This window comes from Pteropus medius, unplaced genomic scaffold (genome assembly GCF_902729225.1).
Source record: "Pteropus medius unplaced genomic scaffold, Ma_sr-lr_union100, whole genome shotgun sequence".
Lineage (NCBI taxonomy): Eukaryota > Metazoa > Chordata > Mammalia > Chiroptera > Pteropodidae > Pteropus > Pteropus medius.
Genome location: NW_024355205.1, coordinates 2,444,217 through 2,468,647, shown reverse-complemented (window position 1 = coordinate 2,468,647; position 24,431 = coordinate 2,444,217). Strand labels below are relative to the sequence as shown.

Genomic DNA, 24,431 nt, shown 5'->3' with positions numbered 1-24,431 from the left:
CACTTCTCTGCATAAGTGATGGGTGGGAGCAGGGAGATGGAGAATGGACCCACGTGATGGTTACATGTAGATTTTGATGGTGATGATTTTCTGCCAAAGTTTTACATAGGAAACTGGTCATTTTCTTCCTCCACAGTGGAGAATACAAAGAGGCTGAGGCTGGCGTCACCTTCTGTTGCTAAGGTAACATGCTCTGGCCATTTTATCTGATAAAGCAAGTCCAGTGGACAGTATACATTATTCATTGCTGTTCTAATCAAACAATCAAAATTGTTTACTTTCACCGGGAATATTTAGTGAGATCAAAGACACTCTGGCTGAAATTGCTCTTGTTTTTATTGCCTGCAGTTAGCCCTTGATTTTTTTTTTTTCTTTGCAGTAAGTATGATTTGCTGTTGGGGTACCTTTGGGTATTTTTAAAAGTTCTCTTTTACCAGACTTGGTTTATTAAATTAAAATGTGCACTATTAGAAAGAGAAGTAGCTGGATTAGCCTTCTGAGCTTGATTTTAATGACTTTGTCCTGCTAATTCTTTCTAAAAACATCTTGCAGAAATAGAGATACTTCATTTGTGGAAGTGTCGGGAAAAGGCTATATATGCTTGATAGAAACCAACAAGCTGAATGTTTTTTAGTGAATGGTATTAGCTTCCTGACAGACTAGTGCATGATAATATTATGGGGATCGTTGCAATTCTGAAATAATTGCCAGCTCTCTGTAAACCAGAATTTTTTCTTAAAAGCAGCCTAATGTCAGGGGCAAGTAGGTGATGATCCTGTAGCACTTTATAAAATGTGCTGGAAGGACTAGCTAAAAAGGAAAGAATTCAAGGCATTTTGCAGCAAACATGTCAGCATGTGTCATAATTGCAATGCATCTATAAGTGAAGACTCTGATTCTTAGGCAATTCTTGCTGCTCAAGGGGAATCAGAACTCATTGGATCAACTGAAGATCAATACCTCAGAAAGGCTAACACTTAATGAAGCAATTTATCAAACAGACTTTTTGAAAACCGGTAGTATATGAATTTAACAGTATATTTTTAAGTTACTATACAGCAAGGAAAGACTGGTATGTTATATCTCTTTAGCCTAAATAATCTTTTCTTTTCGGAAGAAGTGGAATATATTACTTTTACTTTAAATGAATGTCGGTTAAATGTTGCATTTTCTTGTACAGTAGGAAAGTTATGTTGACAGGCGGCTTTTGAATTGGAAATGTCAGTCAAATAATGGGACATATAATGAGATATTTCTTATTCTCCAAAATTTTAAATCTATAATATGCAAGTTCGGGGCTTTAAAAATCTATTAGACAGTCTAAAATAGTGTAAAATTTTTTTCTCTTTCATAGGCATACAAGTGACTATTTTCTCTCAAAACTCTGTTTTTGGAACATCAAAGATGGATTATCCCAAAATGGATTATTTTTTGGATGTCGAGTCGGCTCATAGACTCTTGGATGTTGAGTCAGCTCAAAGATTCTTCTACAGTCAAGGAGCACAAGGTAATAAAATGGGAGAAAGAGAGAAAAGTCCTCTCCTTTGCCTTTTGATTTTATATGAACAGTACAGTATTGACTGTAGCAGTTTGAGCTCCTCTGCAGTTCGACAGAATTTCTAAACTGATAACCTTTACCAGGCTGTTGCTGAATGAATAAATCCAAACTTCTTGGATGTAGTAAAAAGGCAACCTATTCAACTTTAGGTACAAATGCCCCTTGGAAAGCTATGTTAGAAAATGATTCCCCAACCTCCTTGCATCCAAAGCATACATTTGAAAGCCATCAGGGATTCTTTTCCCCTCAGAAAGGCTGAGATTGCGGGCACCACACTAGAGCAAATCTAGGGCACCCTGACCTATTTGACTGAAATCCAGATGGATTAGGGGCTCCTGAGATAAGCTTTGAGTTTTTGCAGCTGCCTTATCTATTTTAAATAAACGCAGTTAACTGCCTCAGGAATTAACAATGCATTCAGAGAGCAGTAAGGAACATGCCTGTTGTTGATGTGTACATTTTTATTACATCTTTTAAGATGGTCAATTAGGCTCCAGTTTGCTTGCTCTCCTGTTCAAGGGTGCAGTTAAAATGTTTTGCCACCTCATTAGAGTACAGAAAGAAGCTGGAGTGTTTTATGGGATCTCCTGATAAGTAGGAAAATTTTTTAGCATATTTTGTATTTTAGTTGGGGTATTCTGTCAAAGCAACCTGATGACAGGCATATCTCATATGGTATAAGCAATGCAACGAGGAGAAGGGCAATGTCTGTATTCTTAAATAGAAAAGTAGTTGAATTCTTGGAAGTCACAAGGCAGAGCTGAAAATGAAATGCTCTTTTGATAATGCTGGCTTCTTTCACTGTTACATGGTGATAGTTCTTCACACAGAGCACTGATAACATTCTGCCTTGGCTTGAAATGCTCTCTTCTAAATTGCTTTACCTCACTCTCAAGCTAATTTCTCATGACAATCTCGAGGGCTTGCAAGTCTCCTCCTCTCTGTTTCCCTTTTCCTGGGCATGATCTAGTCTTCTTAAAGTCAAGAGGGGATGGAAATTATCTGGTTGATTTGTTTGGGTCAGTGCACTCATCAGCAGAGCTTAAATTCTCAAAAGTGATGTAATAGCTAATTCTGCTCATCCCTCTGGCTGTATGTAGTCAGCATTGCTATTCTCAGCCATTTAAAAAGACATGAAAATGTTACTGAAGTAGGAGAAGACTGAGAGACTGGCCAGAATCTTTAGCCTCCTTTGGATCTGCAAGTAGAAGATGCCAGAAGTAGATGGGGAACAGAGGCTGGAAGAGAAAGAAGGCTGAGGCAGGGCTCAATCCCATCTCCAGTGTCTTGTTTAAACATTGCTGGGTCTGGTCCATTCAGTGTGAATGGGAGAATAATGTTCCATGATGAAGTCACCCACCTGGGCTACATAACTGTTGGCAGAGCAGAGAAAGAGAGTAGCAGTTAATTATATATATTAAAGATGTCCACTTTTTCTCGCAGTAGAGATGGTTTAAGCATTTACGAAGACTGTGGGCTTCGGGCTTTAATGGAAAGAAAACAGGCAGGGTGTGGGAGGCTCAGAGAACTCAAGGCAGCCTTGGAGTTGTTGGCAGATGGAACTGAGGGTGGAGTGGTCAGAACTGTCACCATCTATGACTGCGGATTAGATTCCAGAGCTGGAGTGACTAGAAAATGTATGGGAGGTGGTAGCATAAGCTACTGCTGCTTCCTGATATCACATTCAATTTTGAGTAATCAGAATGCTATTCCAATCAAAGAATTTTAGATTTATAGTTAAGGGTGGAGGTTCCCTAAGTATCATCTAGGTCAATTTTCAAAACCCCCAGACTTCCTGAATCAGAAATAAGGCCCAGGAGTTTGCATTTTAAATAAGAGCTCAGGTGATGATTACCTAGGTAGCACAGCAGTCTATGGACTCTCATTTAAGAACCAGTCTAATCCAGCCCAATTTCTGTCTTTCTCCCCTAGAACAGGAACACTTTCCTCAGCTCTAGAGGCAGGATAAGACAGTAGTAACAGACACTGGACCCTGACTGCCCAGGTTTAAATTCTGGGTCCATTATAGTGAATCTGAGCAAGTCAACCTTCTGATCCTTATTTCCTTCCTCTGCAAATAATAGTACCTCATTCATAAGCTGTTAGGTGCATTAATGAGGTAAGATTTTAAAGTGCTTAAAATAGCATCTCCCACATAGGAAATGCTATACATAAGCAAATCAATAAAATAAACATCCCTGGCACGAGTCCATTTCTCCTCTGAGATTTCATAAGCAAGCCACTGCATTGCAAACAAGAAATGTGGCTGATAGGAATTTAACCTATTTTTGACAAAAAAAAAAAACATTTTTTTTTAATTTTAAATAAATGTTACAACACAGCAATCATTTTCTTGCCCCATCAAAACCATTGTCAGGTTTCTGACAATGATATCTCACACACTCAACTGAAAAACTGTAAGTTTGTCTTGGTACTCCCTATCTAACTAGTCTTTCATTTCACTTGAAAAGTGAGGGTTCACTTTCTTCCAACACTTATCCAGAGACCACATAGGACCAGTCACCCGGAGTCTCCTTTCTGGAGATCTGCTGCCATTGTGATATGGGGCTTGTCACTGCATCACTCCGACTCCTCCACAGCAGCTTCCTTCCACTCGGCAGACTCCACAATCTTTCCTGGGTAACGAGTCCCTTGGTCTGACTAAGGGCTCCGAGTGACTGGGCAGATGCCTGAAGACCATGGCTTGTACCTTGCCCTTCCTGAACCAAATGCATGTGCTTTAGAGTAAATGACTAAAGCCCACAGCTTACCAATGGCAAGGCTCTGAGGGTCAGTGGAAGGGAGGCAGCATGGTGGCTGGTTTTTGAGAAAGGCATTTGAGGCAATTAGGGCCTTGTGCTGCTGCTGAATCACAATACATGGCAGCACTCTACTCGGCCAGCCCAGCCCAGGTACAGAGGGATATTAGCAAGGTCAAGTAGCCCCATTTTGGTACCCTCTTCTAAAAAGGTCCAACTGGGAATAGCACAGAGTTAAGAACCTGGAACGTGGATGACCCAGGACTCAGTCAGCTAAACTGGTGTGTGATTATTGCCTTTTTGAGTTATCCTTTCTCAAGTTCATACAGATATTTCTATAGACTGATCAAGTGTTCTTACAGGTGTGGCTATTTTAAAGAGGAAAGCAAAAAAATATGAGTTTCTCTCATTTTCCACATTACCATTCTTGCATCAATTTATTTACAAATTCATAAATTCTTGGACACCAACACCTTCTATATTGTAAGATGGTTATTCAATGAAACAATACCAGAATTACAATGTTTTTAAACCCATCATAGTTGTTTTTCAGCTTTTCTTGTAAAGAGGTAAAAGCTATCCCTAAGAAGAGGATGATTCTAGCCAGCAAGAGCAAGAGGAATTTGGGAGGGTGAGAAGAAGAAAAAGGAGAAAAAAAAAGCTATCCAATCCATTATGGACAGATTCTTCTAGAAGTCCCAGAGATTTGCAAAAGTCAGAGGTCTGCTCTACTGAATAAGCAGCTTGTTTTTTCTCTCATCTCTTGGTTCAATCCCGAGGTAGGGAAGCTGAGCCCATGTCTCTAGGATTTTTCTTTAGAAAGTGTGAGGTGCTTCAGAGAGCGGACAAAGCCCAGAGTCATTCGTTCATCTCCACTCCATGAAGGATGCTTTTCTAATTGGTCTGTGAGTGATTTGTCAGCAGTAAATCTTGCTCACAGAGGAAGTTCTTTGAAGGTCCTCCTTACTCCAGGGGAGAATTCTTGAGGTTGAAGATACACATAGCATAAAGATCAGCTATGTCTTGACACCATATAACTTGCATTCACCCATCTTTCAGGTTTCTGACAATGATATCTCACACACTCAACTTCAGGCTCTGTAATTTATTTTACTGAACATTTGACCTCAGAGAGAAGTCATATCATAAAATCACAAAATTAGCATCATGGAATTTTCAGGTTGAAATGGACATTACGTATTAGAAATTCTCTTGACCCCTCCCTAAACCAAATGGAACAGAATTTGTGAGGGCCACACCCAAGTCCCAGTGCTACATTCCAACAAGCTGCTGGATTGTTCTGATGAACACCAAAGACTGAGTACCACTGTTACGGCTCCTTAATCACTTGCTTCTCAGAGTGTGGTCCCTGACTAGCAGCATCAGCTTCATCTGAGAGCTCATTAGAAATGCAGAATCTCAGGTCCTATCCCAAACCTAGAGAAGCATGTCTGCATTTTAACCAGATCACCAGGTAAATTGTGTTAAAGTTTGAGATGCAATTAAATCCGGTGCACATTAGAAATATCTGGTGAGCTCTTACAAACTCAAGGCTGGAGTCCCACAGCAGACCAATTAAGTGGAGGTGAGCCCCACACTTGGAAATCTTTTTAATTGTCCCTAGTGATTCAAATATGTGACTGGGGCTAAGAACTACTGATCTCTCATTTTATAGAAAAGGAGATTTTAGCACATTGTGCAGCTATTCTTGCCTGAATATTTTTCTCTATCTAGATCTTGTAAATGAATCCGAATTATCGGAAAGGTGAAAATGGACTTTTAAAAAAAGGACTGGACTATGTATCTGGTACTGTACTTTGCATATTCATTATATCTATTAATCCTCAAAGAAACTTGGGGAAAAGAGAATTATGTTGCTCATTTTGCAGATTAGAGAAGACAATACATTTAGACCGCAGTATAGCCAGGATTTAAATTCAAGTACATCAGACTCCAGCAACCCCACAGGTAATGAAGGCAGAATACATAACCAAATCACACTTCAAGAGATGCTGAAGCTCAGATGGTTCAGCCACATGCCCAAATCATGCAGCTTAGAGTGAGAAGGTGAAGACTAGAACCAGATCTTCTCTTACCACACACACCTATGCCCTTTTCACTGTACTAGGTTTCTTTTCTCAAAGACCATCAATATCGTTGGACATTTAAATTACCATCAAAGGGGAAAGTACATTAAAAGAGAGCTAAATGACTAAAGTCACTAGGAAATCAAATTTATGACTCCTGCTCGCAATTTCCCCTCTTTTATGATTTTAAATAACTCTTGGCATTAGAACCAGGTGCTAGTCATTGTTACTTCATCATAATGCATCTTTTCTGTCATCTACATTGTTTCGTTCAACAAAGGGAAATGCCAGTTTTGACAACTGATAGATGCCACAGTGAGCAGCTAAGAGTCTCTTCAAGTTGTATTTGGAAATAGAGATAAATTAATCTAAACTTCCTTTCAACCATTTCCTCCACCCATCGCGCCCCCCCCCACACACACTCAACTGCCTCCCAGCTCCACCTTTAGCCCACCCTGTGAAATATGTCAGAACAGGTGGATTTTCAACCTTTAGCTTTGAGTTCAATTCACTCTGAATTCTAAACCTCTGGGACTTCTTAACGTCGCTCCAAGAGACAAAGACATTTGGTAGCACTCAATTATTTGCAAATCATTTACAATAGTCATCTACACAGAATGTGCTCATGCGATTTCCTTTCCTGTGCTAAATTCAAGACCCAGCCTCAATGTCACCTCTTCCGTGAAGCCTTGCCTGACTTTTCTAGACCTTTCTCCCCTAGCACTCTATTCAGCCTACATTATAACCACTGTCATATTGTATTATTCTGCTTTCACAACTTACTAAATGCATGAGCTCACATAAATTGTTTCACTTCTCTAAGCCTCAGGGTTCTAATCAAAATGGATATAATGCTAGCTCTGAATTCATAAGAGTTTTTGAGAGTTAGGGGAGTTATGCCTATAAAGTGTTTAATATATTATTTGTTATTACTGAATAGTAATAACAATAGTGTTGGTTTATTATTACTTAGGTGTCTCTTACCTATCTAGATCATGGTAAGTCCTTAAATATTTTCTGGATGCCTAGTACCATCCCTGGTATATGATAGAGGTATTAACATTTATCACAAGTTGCTATTAAACTGAAGGAATGAAAATGATTAAATCTGCATTACAAAGAAAGAATTGAGATTTAGGAAAAGAACTTTTTGCAATTCAATATTTGGAAAATAGAATCTCCTAAGACCTTTAAGGAACTAACATCTTTAGATACATACTCTGCTTAAGGCTGGAGGTAGAGACAGGTAAAAATAATTTTCAAATACAGAGAGATGCAGGAAATAGGAAAAAGTCATCACCTATGCACTATCTCCTATAAACAGAAGAAATTTAGAAATCAAAAGCAAAAAGAAAATACAGCAGGAGGGAATTGGTATACTATTGAAGAGAATTAACGTTTTAAAATAAATTTCCAGGGGTCCCTGAATAGTACCGTTTTTTAGAAGGGCTTTTTAATTTATTATAATAGTCTACGAAGATTGAGTTTTTATTCTGCCTGAAAGTAGAATTGTGGACCAGGTGGCCACTCAGTGTTTATTCTAAGGAACTTAATTGAGATCAATTCAAATGCTACTCTGAACGTATTTAGGAAACTAGCCCTGAGCTGTACCTTAGTTGAGATCCCTTTTCCCCTCCTTCTTTAGAACTTTATGGCCTAGTAATCCAGTCCTTATAATTCTTAGCTGATTAATCCTCAAACCAGCTACCATTCACAGTTCTTCCAACCAGATTCAATGGAATGTGGCTGTAGATATACCCATCTAAGCCCCACACCGAATGCGTACACTTTGAGAACTGCTCACTGTAACCTGGCCATAATGTTTCTAGGAGTCTTGTACGGTGAGTGCCAGGTTGTCTTCCTTCCTTCTCTGTGTCTGTCCCCCAAGACTTTAATATCATGGTCATAGATGTGGCTCATATCTGGACTTGTAGGTCTAATTTGCTCCGTAAGGATGGAATCAGGAACAGTGATTGCAAAGCAACTGGATCCTTGTTTGAGGCATAATTATCAATTGGATTATAACCTTTTCCATTCACTTATTTAATGCCCTCCTCCCACGTGCCCCACTAGGACCAGCACAGCAAACCCAGCATATCTCTGTCTCCTCATAGTGGTGTCCTAATCAAGTAGTTCATATGTTGTACTATTTCCCAGACCCTTGTCTATGCTAAGTGCTTCAGATGACACTTTTCTTATATAGTTCACAGTCTTGTTTTTATGGTGCTCAAATCATCACCATCAATAAATGCTTGTTTTAGGGTATTTGTTTTTTTTCTCTATAACTCTAGACAGGAAACAGCATGCTGTGCTTCACTCATGGTTGACAAGCTAACTACCAAGCCTTCCTTCCTAACCTCCCACACACTTCATTTTAGACCTCTAATTGCTCACACCCAGGCTCTCCAAACCTGTGTTTAATACAGGGAACATTTTGTGTGAGAAAGAGAGTGAAGGCAGATCAAAAGGAAAAATACTGTGGAGAGAGCCAGCCTGCCTCTCAATTTCATCCATATGCAGATGACCATGAAATCCAACCTTCCATTTCTGGTGTGTGCCCTTGGAACAGTACACAAAGTCTCATTCTGGTGCTGACAGTTTATCTACACATGGCCTTCTAATGTTCTTCGTGCCTTTGCCCCCAGCAAGCATCTGCTTTGCTATGGAGGGTGATTTGGGGCTCATAAGTAAAATAAGGCATGAGGACAATAGGAAGAGGGAGAGGGTGAGAGAATAAGAGACACAGAGGAAGAAAATCAAATGAAAATACTGTAAAATAATTCCAGTCAATTAATAACTCCTACTCTCACATAAGGCATATGAGAGAGTGGATTAAAGATGCAGCCCACACACAGCTAACATCAGTCATGATGCGATTAGCATAAACAATTAGCAGGTGCTTGGGAAAAAATTCTCACCCTTCATTTGCCCAAACAAATCTGTTTTCCCCCCAAAAAGCTTTCACTACCACCCTTTGTGAACTGAGCTGGCAGAGGCAAGGATAGAGTCTAACACATCAAAATCAACTCATGGCCAGTACCATCTTTAATATTTTTAAGAATATTTTAGTAGATGGTGATGATTTGAGCACCAATCAGACCCACACACTCATACAACACCACTGAATGAATATTGGTGTTAAATTAGACTTCTGACATTCTAAGAATAAACAGATTATTTTATAGATCCATGTATCTTTTTTCAATTTTAAAAGCAAAGCAGTGATATTAAAGCATCTGGAAAAAAAAAAAACTGACAGGAAAATAAACCCTACACAATTATTTTAATTTTTTTTACACTTTCAGTCTCTTTCATACACATTCAAATTTTTACAAAGTTGCAATTATGGCATATACAAAATTGGAGGTATGGTATGAAGGAAATCTTTTCCACTATTGGCTGGAGAATGTCATAGTGTTTTAGGGTTTGGACTTGAGGGTAACACCAGATCTAAGTTCAAACTATGATTTCCTCTTCTTAGAATGTGACATTATGCAGGTTATTTCATCTCTCTTTGCCTCATTTTTCACTTTTGAATGCAAATGGTAATAATAAGACTTCTTAATCCAAAGAACTATTTTCAAGATTAAATGAAACAAAATAACATTTCACACACTATGGAACGACATATGATTTTCAGGTAACACATGAACACTTTTATAATAATAATATATTTGTTGTGTTGTGCTCTAGAAAAAAATGTAAATTGAAACTATTTAATTGAAATATAAAAATATATAACTATATCCCATACTTACAGGCTACTTCTTAGAACGGGAAAAATAGGCTGACTACAGTCCATTTAAGGTAAACATTAAGTAAATAATAATGCAGATAATATTTAAATGTGATAAAGTGATAGAGGAATAACTAAAGTTTGGAAACACTGAACAAATAAATATAAAACTCTAAGCAAAATGTCAAGCACTTAATATGCATTTAATAAATGTTAGCTCTTATGTTAATTATGTTTTAATTTTGTTAAGCCTCAGTGGAAAATGGCAGGGCTTTCCCAAGAGAGACCCTCTTCCCATCTCTCATATCCTCTGTGGCCATTTATTCCTAATTCAAATTTCGAAACCCTATGACAGTCTTAACATTACAAGAACAAGATAAGGCAAAAACTTTGACTTTTAAAATAAAATTGCTGACCACTCCCTAAAGAATCCTTATAGTTCTACTGTTGGGAATTTTCTTTCTTCAGACTCTTACAACATTAGCTAAACTGTACTGATTTCCTCTAAATTTGCAACAAACTCTAGTTTATCAGAATGTGGCTTCCTGATAGTAATGTGAGTCACTATTTACTTAGGAATGAGGAAATAGATTTTGATGAATTCACCTTTAATTATATTTCTTTTTATTTATTTTTTTATTTTGATCCCTTAAGAGAAGCACGGTAGTGTGAAGAAAGTGATATCAGAAATACCTGGCAGATAATTCTAACAGACATGTGACTGGCTATACAAATGGCTCAACCTCTATAAGCCTTTGTTTCCCCATTTGCAAAATGATACAAATGCTTACAATGTTATTATTATCAGGATAAAATAACATAAAGTAATACATTTTGATTTGTAGATTCTCAATTTAGATAGTAGATTCTCAATAAATATTTGTTTAAGGAATGAATAAATTACCACAGTGAGTAAAGAAAAACATTCTTTGAGTGACTGTTCTGTGTCTTTAAGAAGCTCACAGATAATCTAATACAACACAAAGTACCCTAATAGAAGCAAAAGCAGGATCTCATAAGAAAAAAGAAAGAATTCAGAGAATACTTCAAGGAAGTGTTAATGCCTCAACTTTATCCTGGAGTTAGCACAAAAATGGGGCATTCCTTGTAGAAAAAACTAGCATGTATAGGTCTTTCTATAAGCAATTCAGTATGACTGGATCGTAAAGTGCAAGAAGGTAAAAGTGATAGTTGAGGTTGACCAAAAAAAAGCAGGTTCAAGGAATGAGACCTTGAATACTAGATTAAGAATTTTAGGATCTATTCTATAGGAAACAGAGTATTTGAAGGATTTTTAAAGCTGAAAGGGTGTTCCTAATCCAGATCTTTTACATATCAGAAATGCACATTCCATAGCCCCTTTCCAAGTGTACTGATCAGAATCTTTGGGAGTCAGTCATGGTAATCTGGGTTTATTTTATTTTATTTTAAGGGGTTGTTTTGCTTTGTTTTTGCAACTCCCAGATGCTTTGGTGCAAATAGTATGAGGTTTGGAATTTGAGACCCGCTGACTAGTCAAAATATTTACTTTTATAGGTGAATAAAAAAGAGCCCAGAGAGGTAAATGAATAAAATGGAAGAAAAATCCGAGATTATATTTACTTAAAATTCACTATTTGTTGAACACTAATCATGTGATGGAAATTTAAATTGGAAATAGACAAATCTCCTGACCTCAAAGAGTTAATCATCTAATATAGAGACAGATGAATAAATCAATGACTTCAGTCCCAAAAGATAAATGCTAGGAGAATGTGCACACTGGGAGCTTTGCAAGCACAGATGAGGGTATCCAAATCAGACAAAGATGTGTGTATGTGCATGTGGGGTGGGAGAGGTAGATATATTTTCAAGTTAGTGAAACATCTCTTTCCAAGAGAAGATGACAGTTAATCAGCCTTTATGTTAGAATTAGGGGGAAAAAAAGAATATTCTGGCCAGTGTGAAATGACATGTGATAAAGCATGAGCACATTAGGAGTATAACACATTAGAGGAAATATACATGTTACAGAATGAGAGATATTGTAGATTTGGGGAATGGCAAGAGAAGAGACTAGAAGAGTAGGCAGGAGCCAAGGCGTGCAAGACTTTGTATGCCCAACAAAGAAAGAGCAAATTTGGTATTGAATCCACTAAAGAATCTAATACAGAGTAAATCTCTTTGTCAGATTGTTTTTTTATCAAGACCACAAATATGGAGGATAGATTGAAAGAAGTAAGATTAGAGGCAACGAAAACCATTAAGAAGTTATTACAATGACCCCGGTAAGGAGTAAAGAGCCTGAAAAGGCAAATGGCAGAGTGAATTTGGTAGGAGAGATCTTGGAAACCTTAAAATTATTTTTGCTAGATTTGGTAGTGGTAGGGTGAGTAGACAAAAAGTGAGGAAGGAGTACTTCCAATGATTCCAAATGTTTTACTTGGATCCACTGGATGGATAAGAAAGCTGTTCACCAAGAGAGGAAAAAGGAAGAGAATCAAGATGTGAGGGGAGATAAATTCAATTTAGAATTTATCAAATTTGGAGACCCTATAGAATATCCAAACATAGATTACCAATAGGGAATAATTCTATAGGTATAAATTTGGTATAGAGATCTTGGAAAACCATCCAAAATATTCTATATGCCTTGGTAATTCTTAAAATAATTTCACTGATGGGTTTTACATCTGCCTCTGAATATGTGATTCCACTGGACCTTTAATATTTCTTTCATATTATTTAGAGGATTGGGAGATTGTTTAAAGGAAACATTTATTTTCTAAATTAAAAGTTTTCACCATAAATACAATATTTTCTCCCTAGCACTAGTATTTAAAATTAATAGCCCATCTGCAATATTTACATAAACCTAACATTTGAAGTTACCAACATCATTTCAAAGTCGGACTTCTGTTTTCATAAAAAGCAAAATTCAGAGTTAACATTTATGAGATCATCTAAAGAACACAAGTTAAAAAATCTTAATGCAACTCAGTCACTTTACTTTGCAAAGGAAGAAGAAAAAAAGAGTTTCAGCTATAGCTGGTTAAAAATAGACCTTATTTTTCTTTTGAACCTATACAGTAAGATCTTCTGTCCCATTTAGTTGATTATGCACTATTTAGTGTTTAAACTTGATAGGTGACAGGTAGAGAAAGAACTACTTGGCTTAGCCCAATTTAATCCTTGTCTCTAAGCAAGAGCAGACTCCAAACATCATACTACAAGGCTGATTTTTACATTAGCTCTATCCTATGCAAGCTCAATAATCTGGGCATGAATATAAGTTGAAAAAGGAAATGAGAGTGAGGAGAAGATTCACAATTTATGTACCAGGGACTTAGTATTTATTATCTCATTTAGTCCTGGAAAAGAAAATTTGTGAAATACTTATTACTATTGCCATTTTACAGATGAACTAATTCATGTTTCCAATAATCAAGTAACTTCCTAAATTCATACAGCTATTAGAAATGGAGCCAGAATTATAATCTTCAAATTTTGATTCTTCCCGATGCATCTTATAGTTTTATATTATCTTGGCAAATATGGAAATAGTAGGAGAGACATGTGGGCATGCATGTCTCAGGTATTTCCACACATTTTCAAAGGTAGAATGTCTCAATATTATAAGACATAAATGTGGCAATAGAGTCATTTTGTGTAATTATACCTCTAGGTTCTACTTCTTGAAGTAATTTTTTACATTTATCTATTTGGAAAACTATCACTATGGATGGCGGGTCTCTGTCCTTTAGTTTGAATTGCAGAGATCAAGGTGCAGGGAGGCAATTTGTCTAAGTTTTTATGAGAGCTTTTTCTTAAACCTGTTTTTCTCTCTTACTACCTATTTAACACAGAACAGTTATAGAAACTTTAGAAAATAGGGACAAACAACACAACATAACAAAACTCAACGAGATTCATCATCTGAAAAATAGATATGCTTTACAGCCTGGTGAATATTCTTACATTCTTCTATACACGGGAACACACTCACCCACATACATATTTTTTAATGTAAATCAGGTTTCTGAGATTTATTTAATTTTCTGTCTTTATTTTAAAAATAAATAAAATCCTCATTCATTGGGGTAGTCAATTTTAACTGATGTAAGAAATAATCAAACAGTTTGGGCTAAGAGAGAAAAGTAAACCATGCTTTGTTTGGCCCAAAGGGTGACTTTGCCAGCTGAGTTTTCAGTCTTGGATCTGTTCTGACATTATTTACTAGCGAGTCTCTCACTAATAATCCGTGATCTGATCACTGTCATCAGGCCATCTGTAACACAATATAATGCAAATAAAATATCCACCAAATCTATATTGGGCAGGCCTTCCTATTCGACACATACATTTAGGAATTTTTGTATTTTCCTCCCAGGCACCACCACAATATGTTTTTATTCTTATTATAACCAAAAGCCACGCTATGTTGCAGACCAAGAGCAAGTGCTTAGATCTGTTTAATATTGCATTTAACAGTATAATCTCTATAATAAGAGAACATTAAAATTAGAAGGGACTTAATTCAACTGGCTCATTTTACAGGTGATGAAACAAACTTGGAAGACAAGAAAAGCAGAAATTTGTTTATTAAATATCTAACATACACCAGAAACTATTCATGTTTATTGAATTCAAAATCAAAAACTTATGAGTTAGATAAGATTAACCCTAATTTGTAGGAAATTAAATCTCAGCAGGATCATAAAACTATGAAGAGGTGGAGCCAGGATTCAAACATGAGTCTTTCAGACTGAGCTTTCCCTAACGACATCCTGCTTTTCTAGAAAAAGATGACTTATCTAAACCAGACAGCTAGCCCATGGCTGACCAAGAGCTAGAATCCCATCTCCCATTTCCCTAGTCTGATGACTTTATCTCTACATACTGTTCTATGTGTGGCTCAAATGGAATTTAAGCCCATGGTCTTTGCCTCTAAGATCATTTTGCAAGTGACCAAGCCTAGCAGTTTGCCATAAAAAAAGATATGTTCAAGTATATGTCACTCTTTTACACATTGAACATGAATTAGAAATATTGGAAACTTTAGATTTAAAGGTATGACATTAATTACAGCACCTTGTTGAAAATCAACCACACAGAAGATACAAAATTAAATAAGGTTTAACAATACTTGTACTATTTAACAGGATTTGAAAAGTGACTTATGTATCTTAACAAGGCCTGTTCAACATTTAAATAACAGAAAACTGTTTGGGTTTATGTCCAGCTCGGTTCCATATACAAACCCCGAAACACATTTTCCTTTTTGCATTTAGCATGTTTTAACAGCCAGCCTCCAGCCACTCTGCACAGTATCTACTTTAAGAAGCTGAGAAGAAAGGAAGCAACGAACATTTGTTGCCCGCCTACCATTTGTCAGGCTCTGTGTTAGGTGTTTTACATTTATTATATAATGTTTTATCCTCTCAAGGCTCCCTGAAAGAGTTGATTTTATTTCTAGTTTACATATAAGGAAACTAAAACTTGGAGACCTCACTAACTTTTTTCCTGGATCTAATAAGCATTAAGCTTGGAAATTATGCCAAAGTTTAATTCCACAGTGACAGCCTTACTTGGAACTGGCCAGCAATAATAGTTTTAAAATATTAAACATTTATTGGAACTTTCTTTTTCCAAAGACTATGTGGATTACATGTTTAAATCCTCATAACGACCCTCAGATGCAGGTACTATGTAAGGCCCATCTTACAGATATACAAGAAGTGGGTGTCTTGCATGAACTCATACAACTATTAAGTATGAAATTTGGGTACAAATTCAGGAAAACTAACCTTAAAGCCTGTGCTGTTAACTTTTATTTCATATTGTCTGGAAGGAAAATATCATCTACATTTTAGTGTTTACATATTCATACAAGGTGAAATTTATAAGCTGCCACAGATGGACAAAGATAAAGAAAAAGGAAGATTCTATATTCTCAGTCTTGCTGGATTGGGGATGGTAATAAAAACATTTCAGTCACAGAGGATGGGCAGAGTTTAGACATGCAAAGATTGAAGGAGGAGGAAAAGAAAGGTTTTCCAGTGGAAAGATTTGTATGGTCATTTGATAATGTTTGTTTAATTTTTGTTTGGATTTTCTGTCTTAAAATTTGCTAATTGATCCATCAAACTAGTTAAGATTTATGACACAGATGGCATCTAAGCATTCATGATTGATGCTCGGAGTCCGTTAAGAACCCATGTGTATTACTTACCTAGTACTGCATATCAAATTACCTCAAAACTAGTGGCTTAAAACAACATTATCTCACAGTTTCTATAGGTCAGAAATGTGAGAGTATCTTACCTGAGTTCTGGCTCAGGGTCTGAGGTGGTAGTCAGGATTCTGGCCAACGCTGCAGTCATCCAAGTGCTTGACCAGGGTTTCCAGGGTGGCTCACAAACTTGGCATTTGGCAGAAGGCCTCAGTTTCTTGCCACGTGAGCCTCTCCATAGACTTTTTAAGTATGCTCACGTCATTGCAGCTGGCTTCTCCCAAAGCAAGAGACCCAAAGAGAAAGCAAAGCAGAAGCCACAGTGCATTTTATGACCTAGCTTTGGAAATGATACAGCATTATTTCTACTGTAATCTGGTCACAGAGACTAACCCTGTCACTAAGGAGGGGATTTCACAAGGGCATAAATACCAAGAGTTGGGGATAGTTGGAGGCTATCTCAGAGGCTGGCTACCGCAGCACACACATTTTTATGGGAACAGAAATTTTTTTAAAGAAATAGAGAACATGGCTCCTATACTTGAACAGGTTTTGCTAATATATTTCATATCGTTAAGTGGTTTTTTAAATAAGCACAATTTTACACAAATCAAAATGTAGTCCCTTTGGGGGAGAAGCCACTATGCCAATTTTTGGGTAACTGTTAAATAGTCTTACATCCTTTTGTTTTTGATATGCACATTTAAAAAATTATTTTTATTTTTTAATTACAGTTGAAATATCATTTTATATTAGTTTCAAGTGAACAGCATAGTGGTCAGACATTTACATAATTTACAAAGTGGTTCCCTAAATAGTCTAGTACCCACATTATATATAGTTATTTAAACATTATTGACTATATTCCTTCTGTTGTACTTTACATCCCCAGGACTATTTGTAACAACCAATCTGTACTTCTTAATTCCTTCACCTTTTCACCCAGTCCCCCAAACCCCCTCCCATCTGGCAACCATCAGTTTGTTGTTCTCTGTCTCTATGGGTTTGTTTCTGTTTTGTTTATTCATTAATTTTGTTCTTTAGACTCCACATATAAGTGAGTCATATGGTATTTGTCCTTCTCTGTCTGACTTATTTCACTTAGCATGATACCCTCTAGGTCCATCCATGTTGTCACAAATGGTAAGATTTCATTTTGTTTATGGCTGAGTAATAATCCATTGCATGTATGTACCACATCTTCTTTATCCAATTGTCTATGGATTGGTATTTACATTGCTTCCATATCTTGGCTCTTGTAGATGGTGCTGTGAACATAGGGGTGCATATATCTAATCAAATTAGTGTTTTAGATTTCTTCAGGTAAATCCCCAGAAGTGAAATTGCTGGGTCGTATAGTAGTTCTATTTTTAATTTTTTGAGGAACCTCCAAACTGTTTTTCCATAGTGACTGTACCATTTTGCATTCCCACCCACACTTATTGTTTTTTGATTTATTGATGATGATCATTCTGACAGGTGTGAGGTGATATCTCATTGTGGTTTTAATTAGCATTTCTCTGATGATTAGTGATGTTCAGCATCTTTTCATATGCCTATTGGCCATCTGTATGTCCTCTTTGGAGAAATGTTTATTCAAGTCCTCTGGTAAAAATGAATATCCTTGTCTTGTTCTTGACCTTAAGAAAAATGATTTTAGTTTTTCCCTGTTGAGTATAATGTTAGCTGTGAGTTTTTTATATATGGCCTTTATTATGTTGAGGCATGTGTTCTCTATTCCCACTTTTAATGAGAGCTTTTTATCATAAATGGATGTTGAGCTTTGTCAAATGCTTTTTCTGCTTTATTTTTATGATCATATGATTTTTATCTTTCATTTTGTTTATATGGTGTATCACCATCTTGCATCCATCTTTATCCAGGTATCTGTTCAAGAGAAGCTAGGTATTCAAGCCTTAAATGAAGAGTCAGAACAAAGTCAATGATAAACCCATATTGTTATAGGAAACATGGCTGGCCTAAATACCCAGTCATGGAACCATTTCTTCAAGAAGCCACTACCTTTGGGGTATGGCTGCACAAATGTGGACTTCACAATTCCATAATTCTATTCATATAGACTATGATGTGAATGGTACACCTCTGAAACTGCACAATATGAAACACCTAAATTAGGCCTGTAGGAACATTGTGGAGATGGAATTCCAGGCAGCTACGGTAAAAGCAAGACAATAGTCCCCTCTCCTTTGTGGACCCCACAAAATTAGTGAGATAGGAATAGAAATTATGTCAGAAATTTGTAGAGTTAACAGTTTTTTTTAATGACAAATTTAGGAAGACAGCACTAAGATGTACCAGTAATTCCTCAGATTCTTCATTTTCTAGCAAAGTATGCATCTGTATAGAACAGAAAAATGTCTCAGCGGCTACATACTAATTTAGTTGTAATAAAAAGTCCAAAAGCCTTTTTGGCATATTTTCTTTAAAGCTATTTAAGAAATGCAAGTTACTACTGCAATCTTATTGGGTCAATATTGTATTTAGTAACATTCATCCTCTTCATTTGCATTTTGTATTTTCTACATGAATGATTTTCAAAACATCTCTATATCACTATAATTAGTGATGTCATACTGGGTTTAATTGTAAGGTGTGAAGGTTCTTATATTTCTAACTAATGTTAGATATGCAAAATAGTGACCTATATAATTCATCTGTACAGCCCAGATTCTTAATCTGTTTGATTCTACTATACAAGAATCAATTTTTACCCAAAATTTGAAGACCTCTTACATAAATGCAAAGCAGATTACCCTTAAGATCAATACTGTATTTATGCACAGCTTATGGGGATGGATGCCTGACAAAGAAAATTTTCCCAAAAGATTTAAATTAAGCATGGGACATTATACTTATTTTTAGAAGCTCTCCTAAATAGAAAGAAATGTGTTTTTACTAGTACTTTTTAACTTTTATTGGAAATAATTTAAAATTTATAGGAAAATGGCAAAAAAAAAAAAACTAGTACAAAGAATACTTATGCACCCTCTACTTAGATTCACCTATTGATAAAATTTTACTTCATTTACCTATTATTTGCTGTCTCTTTATCTATCTATCTATCTATCTATCTATCTATCTATCTATCATCTATCAATATATCTATCTATCATCTATCATGTATTCATCTGTCAATTGATCAATCAATAGATTCATCCATCTGGAGAGGTGTATAAAAGTGTTTATATAGAGAGAGAAGAAGAGAGAGAGAATATATATATGTATGATTGTGTATGTTTGGTTTTATGTCAGTTTTTGTTTGTTTCTTTTCTGAGCCATCATGACCCTTTATCCCTAATACTTTACTAGGCATTCCCTAAGAACAAGAATAGAATAGTCTCTTCCATAACCATAGCAGTTATCAACTTCAATAAATTTAGCATTAATACTTTAATCTGCTCTTTGAATTTCAATTTTGTCAGTTGATCCAAGCAGGTTCTTTACAGAACTTTTCTCCTACAGAACAGGATTCAGTCTAGGGTCAGTTCAGCGTAAAATCAGAGTTTAGTACAGAATCCAGTCTCAGGTCAAATATCTTTTTCTTTCTCTTATCTCTATATTTCACAGCCTTAATTTGTCTTTTCGACCACTGGTATTTTTTTAAGAATGCATTTCCCTTCCCCCATTTTAATAGACCATCCGTACTTTTGAGGTGGTCTGACATTTCCTCATAGTTTAAGGAAAATTATGCATTGTAGGTTGAAATATTCCAAAGGTAAATTTTAAGATCACAAAAATATCCTGCTCATCATCAAAATATCCCCCTAGACTTAGCAACCATTATTGGTTCTTCTTGACCTTAACTATGGCAGTTGCAAAATGATGACTTTGTAACTCCAGGATCCCTCTACATTGATATATCTATCAGCCCTCAGCGTTCTACTATTAGCAAGAGCCCTCCACTCTCTTGAATTTATTTATTTTGTTATTTATCCATTTATTACCAGTTTTTATCCATTTATTATTCGTTTATTATTAGGAATCACAAATACCTATTTTTAGTGGTTTAACATTTCTTAGTAGAGTTATTTTGGCATTCAAGTTGTCCCAGATTGGCAAATACAAGCCTCTTTAAGCTAGTTCCTCTGTTCTTGACATACCCCCTTTTTGAGGGGGAATGCTGCCTAGTTTCTGGCCTAACAAGAAGCCTTTTATCATCGTTCTTTCTTTATTCCTTATATACATTTCTAATCTAGTTATTTGTTGTTATTATTACTGCAGCACAGAATGCTGGGAGCAGAATATTTAAAAAATCATGATTCTGAGTGATAGATTATATGATTACAGCCTAAAAATAAAACTGAGAAAGAAAAACTTACAGAATTTTAGCATAGTGGAATGTCTATATTCACAAAGATGGCCAAAGTTATTAAGAAATTATTTTAATTAATTAAATTTAATTAATTATTATTATAGTGTGGGTTTATAAATATTTGGTACTTAAATTCAAGAATTCTTAAATTTATTTGTGCATCTTAAGCTAGAAGGTTTTTATTGTTAAAAATAGCTTGTGCATTTATTTTTAAATTGATAATGACTGGCATAAAATAATTATGATACTTCACATACTATGATAAGCTCTAGCATGTATTTGTTTACAAGAATGATATAACAGCTTTATTTCTAAATCTGTAGCTAATGGTAGCTAGCAAATTTTTATTAAAGTAAGCATAATATGATTTTATTTTTAGTAGTATATAACATGTAGAGTGATGTGCCCAAATATGAAAAGTATAACGATGAGCTTTTACAAAAGTAAGCACCTTTTCTAAAAGGTATAATCACCACCCAGGTCAAGATCCAGAAGATCAAAATAAATCTTTTGTTCTTTCTCCAAGATAGTACCTCTCTAATCAACCTTCTGTCACTGTGTATTAGCTTTGTTTATTCTTAAATTTAATATAAATGGCATATATACATATTTATACAATATACACTCTTTTAGGTCTGGCTTCTTATGTGCAATATTATGCCTGTGAGATTCATCCATGTTGCTGGTTGTAGCAATAGTTTATTCTTTTTCTTTTTTTTTTTTTTTTTTTTTTTTTTTTTTTTTTTTTGTAGTATGACACTGTATGAAGATATTACAATCAGTTTTGTATATTTTCCTTTTGGTGATCATTTGGGTTGTTTCCAGTTTGAGCTATTATGAATAAATCTGCTATACACATTCTTGTCTATGTCATAGGGTATATGTATGTTTATCTGTGTTTATGCATACATTTCTATAAAAAGTTTTCAGGGAGGGGTGTCATGTTTACAAGTATACATTCCCACCAGAAATATATAAGAGCTCCAATTCCCTCACATCCTCATGAATGATTTTTAAGTTTTAGCCATATTGGTAGGTGTGTAATAATGTCTCATTGAGATTTTATTTGAATTTACCTTTAAGTAATCATTTTGAACATCTTTTCTTATGCTTATTGAACATTTAGATATCCTCTTTTTTAAAAAAAAAATTAGTTGTCTGAATTTTCATTATTTTTTTAGACATTTTTATATATTCTGGTTAAAAGTCCTTTTTCATATATAAAATTTAAAATATTTTCTCCTAGTCTACGGCTTACCTTTCCACTATCCTAATAATATATTTTCTTTTATTTAAAAAGTGCATGTATTTTATTTTTACTAAGATGTTGAATATATGAGCATAAAGATGTTTGTAATATTCCTTTATTAACCTTTTAATGGATATAGGATCTATAGTGATTACCCTGTTTGATTACTGATATTGGTGATTTGTATCTTCTCTGTTTTTATTTTGATAATCTTGCTAGAGGTTAGTTAATTGTTTTGATTTTTTTCTGAAGAATGAGTTTTTTTGTTTTATTTATTTTTCTATTGTTTTCATGTTTTCGATTTTATTAACTTCTGCTCTTATCCTTATTAGTTTCTTCCTTCTGCTTGCTTTAGATTTACTTTTTCCTTTTTTTCTCCTAAGTTCCTGAGATAGGAACTTAGATCATTGATTTGAGAACTTTTTGTTTTTCTAATGTAAATATTTAATACTATAAATTTCCCTATCAGCACCATTTTAGCTGCATCCCACATATTTTGTATGTTGCATTATAAATTGTATCTTTTGACAAACAGAAGTTCTTTATTTTAATGGCATCAATATGCCTATTTATTCTTTTATGGTTAGTGTTTTTCATGTTCTGTTTAAAAATCTTTATCAAGGTCATAAAATGTTCTTTTATAAAAAAATTTCTTCTAGAAACTTTATTGTTTGCCTTTTATATTTAGATACATGATCCATTTGGAATTGAATTTTGTGTATAGTGTGAGGTAGGAATCAAGGTTTATTTTCTTTTACCATGTGGATAAGTCAAGTGAACAAGCATTATTTATTGAAAAATCCATCTTTCCTCCACAGTACTGCAGTGAGACTTTTGTCATATTCAGGCGTCTGTTTATATATGAGTCCATTTTTAGATTATTTATTCTCTTCCATTGGTCCATTTATCTTACTTTGCTTTTGAATTCTATACTGTTATAATAAGTCTTGATATCTTCTACTATAAATCTTCCAGTTATTTTCTTATTTGTCAAAATTGTCCTGGCTAGTCTTATCCCTTTGCATTTTCAAATACATTTTTGAATAATTTTGTCAAATTAAAAAATATATTGGATTTTGACTGAAATTTTATTGATCTATAGATACCTTTACAATAGCATGTCTTTTAATCCATGAGCATAGCATATTCACCCCCACTCCTCATTTATATAGGTCTTAATTTCTTTCAGAAATGTTTTGTAGTTTTTAATTAGAAGTCTGGCTCCTCTTTTGTTAGATTTATTCATAGGCGTTTGGTGGTTTTGATGTGTTGTAAATGGTTCTTTTTAAAGTACATCTGAAAAAAATTACATTTTCTGATTTTGCTAGTATATAGAAATGAAATTGATACTTTACATTGCTATTGTATCCAGTGATGATGTAATATTCACTTATTATTTCAAATACTCTGGGTTTTTATGGATTCTGTATGTATCATAACATATATGACTAAATCACAATTTTATCTTGTTTTCCAATCATTATATCATTTAAAAAAAATTCTTTACTTATTGCCCTCACCAACATTATTGTAATTTTGAATACAAGTGGTGAGAGGGGACGTAGGACCTTTTTGAAAATCTAGCTATCTAGGTCTCATAGCCTCAAAATTCAGTAGGTCCTGGATTATCTACATTTTAATAAGTATTCCAAGTGATATTGATGTAGGAGTGGCCTAGAAACATGCCTTACATTAAGTAATATTTTTGAAAGATAAGCTTTACTTATCGGAAGAGTTTTCTTGATTAGTATAGAATATTGCACTTTATTCTTCTCCTTCCCACCTCCATGCTCTTCCATGCTGGTGATGGATGTATAAAATGTTGTTTGCTCACCCTATTTTGCTGCTTTTCTTACTCTGGCAATAACTCTGGATATAACATGTATGCAACAGTCTTCAGTGTTAAAATGTTGACTGGCTTTAGAAAATAAAGCAAAAAAGAAAAAAAAATCTCTCATCCTAAGTCAGCAATCATATTAAAAAAGAAGTAATCTTTTATAAAAACTATATTTTGAAGTTGTTGAGGTCACAGTTGAGTTCAGTCCTTTCTATGCCCACAATCATATCCACACATGTACATAAACAATCACATGGGTATTGCCTCATGATGAAAATAGTATGAGATAATAGTAGGTTCTAAAGGATACATCATTACATAAAATAGACTTGAATACTATGAAATTACTTGAAAGATTTATAGATACCATGTGATTTCCTAAATATGATTAGTTGTAAATCAAAGGCACAATGTATTTTCTTAGACTAAGAGATAAAATATGCCATGGATACTTATAGAAAGAGTAGAGGTACAAAAATAGCTAAAAATATTCATAGAATATTAGAACTGGCAGGATCTTAGGATCACCTTATCTGACCCTTGCATTTTTGTAGCTGAGGTGACTGAATTCCATCCTGGTAGAGTGAATGGCTTGTCTAATGTTAATTGACAGCAGTGGTAGTAGTAGGAGCAGCACCCACCATCCCTGATCCCCACTGCA

At 35.1% G+C, this 24,431-nt stretch overlaps 1 protein-coding gene across 1 annotated transcript in view; it reads left to right on the top strand.

Annotated features, from left to right (window-relative positions):
* Nucleotides 1-1,404: 1,404 nt before the first annotated feature.
* The window catches only part of LOC120598816 (phosphatase and actin regulator 1-like), a 30,587-nt gene continuing 7,560 nt past the window's right edge, over nucleotides 1,405-24,431 (top strand). Inside the window, exon 1 of the mRNA XM_039857898.1 lies at nucleotides 1,405-1,507. Coding sequence (XP_039713832.1) covers nucleotides 1,405-1,507 — 103 coding nt within the window. The remainder of the gene's footprint in view (nucleotides 1,508-24,431) is intronic.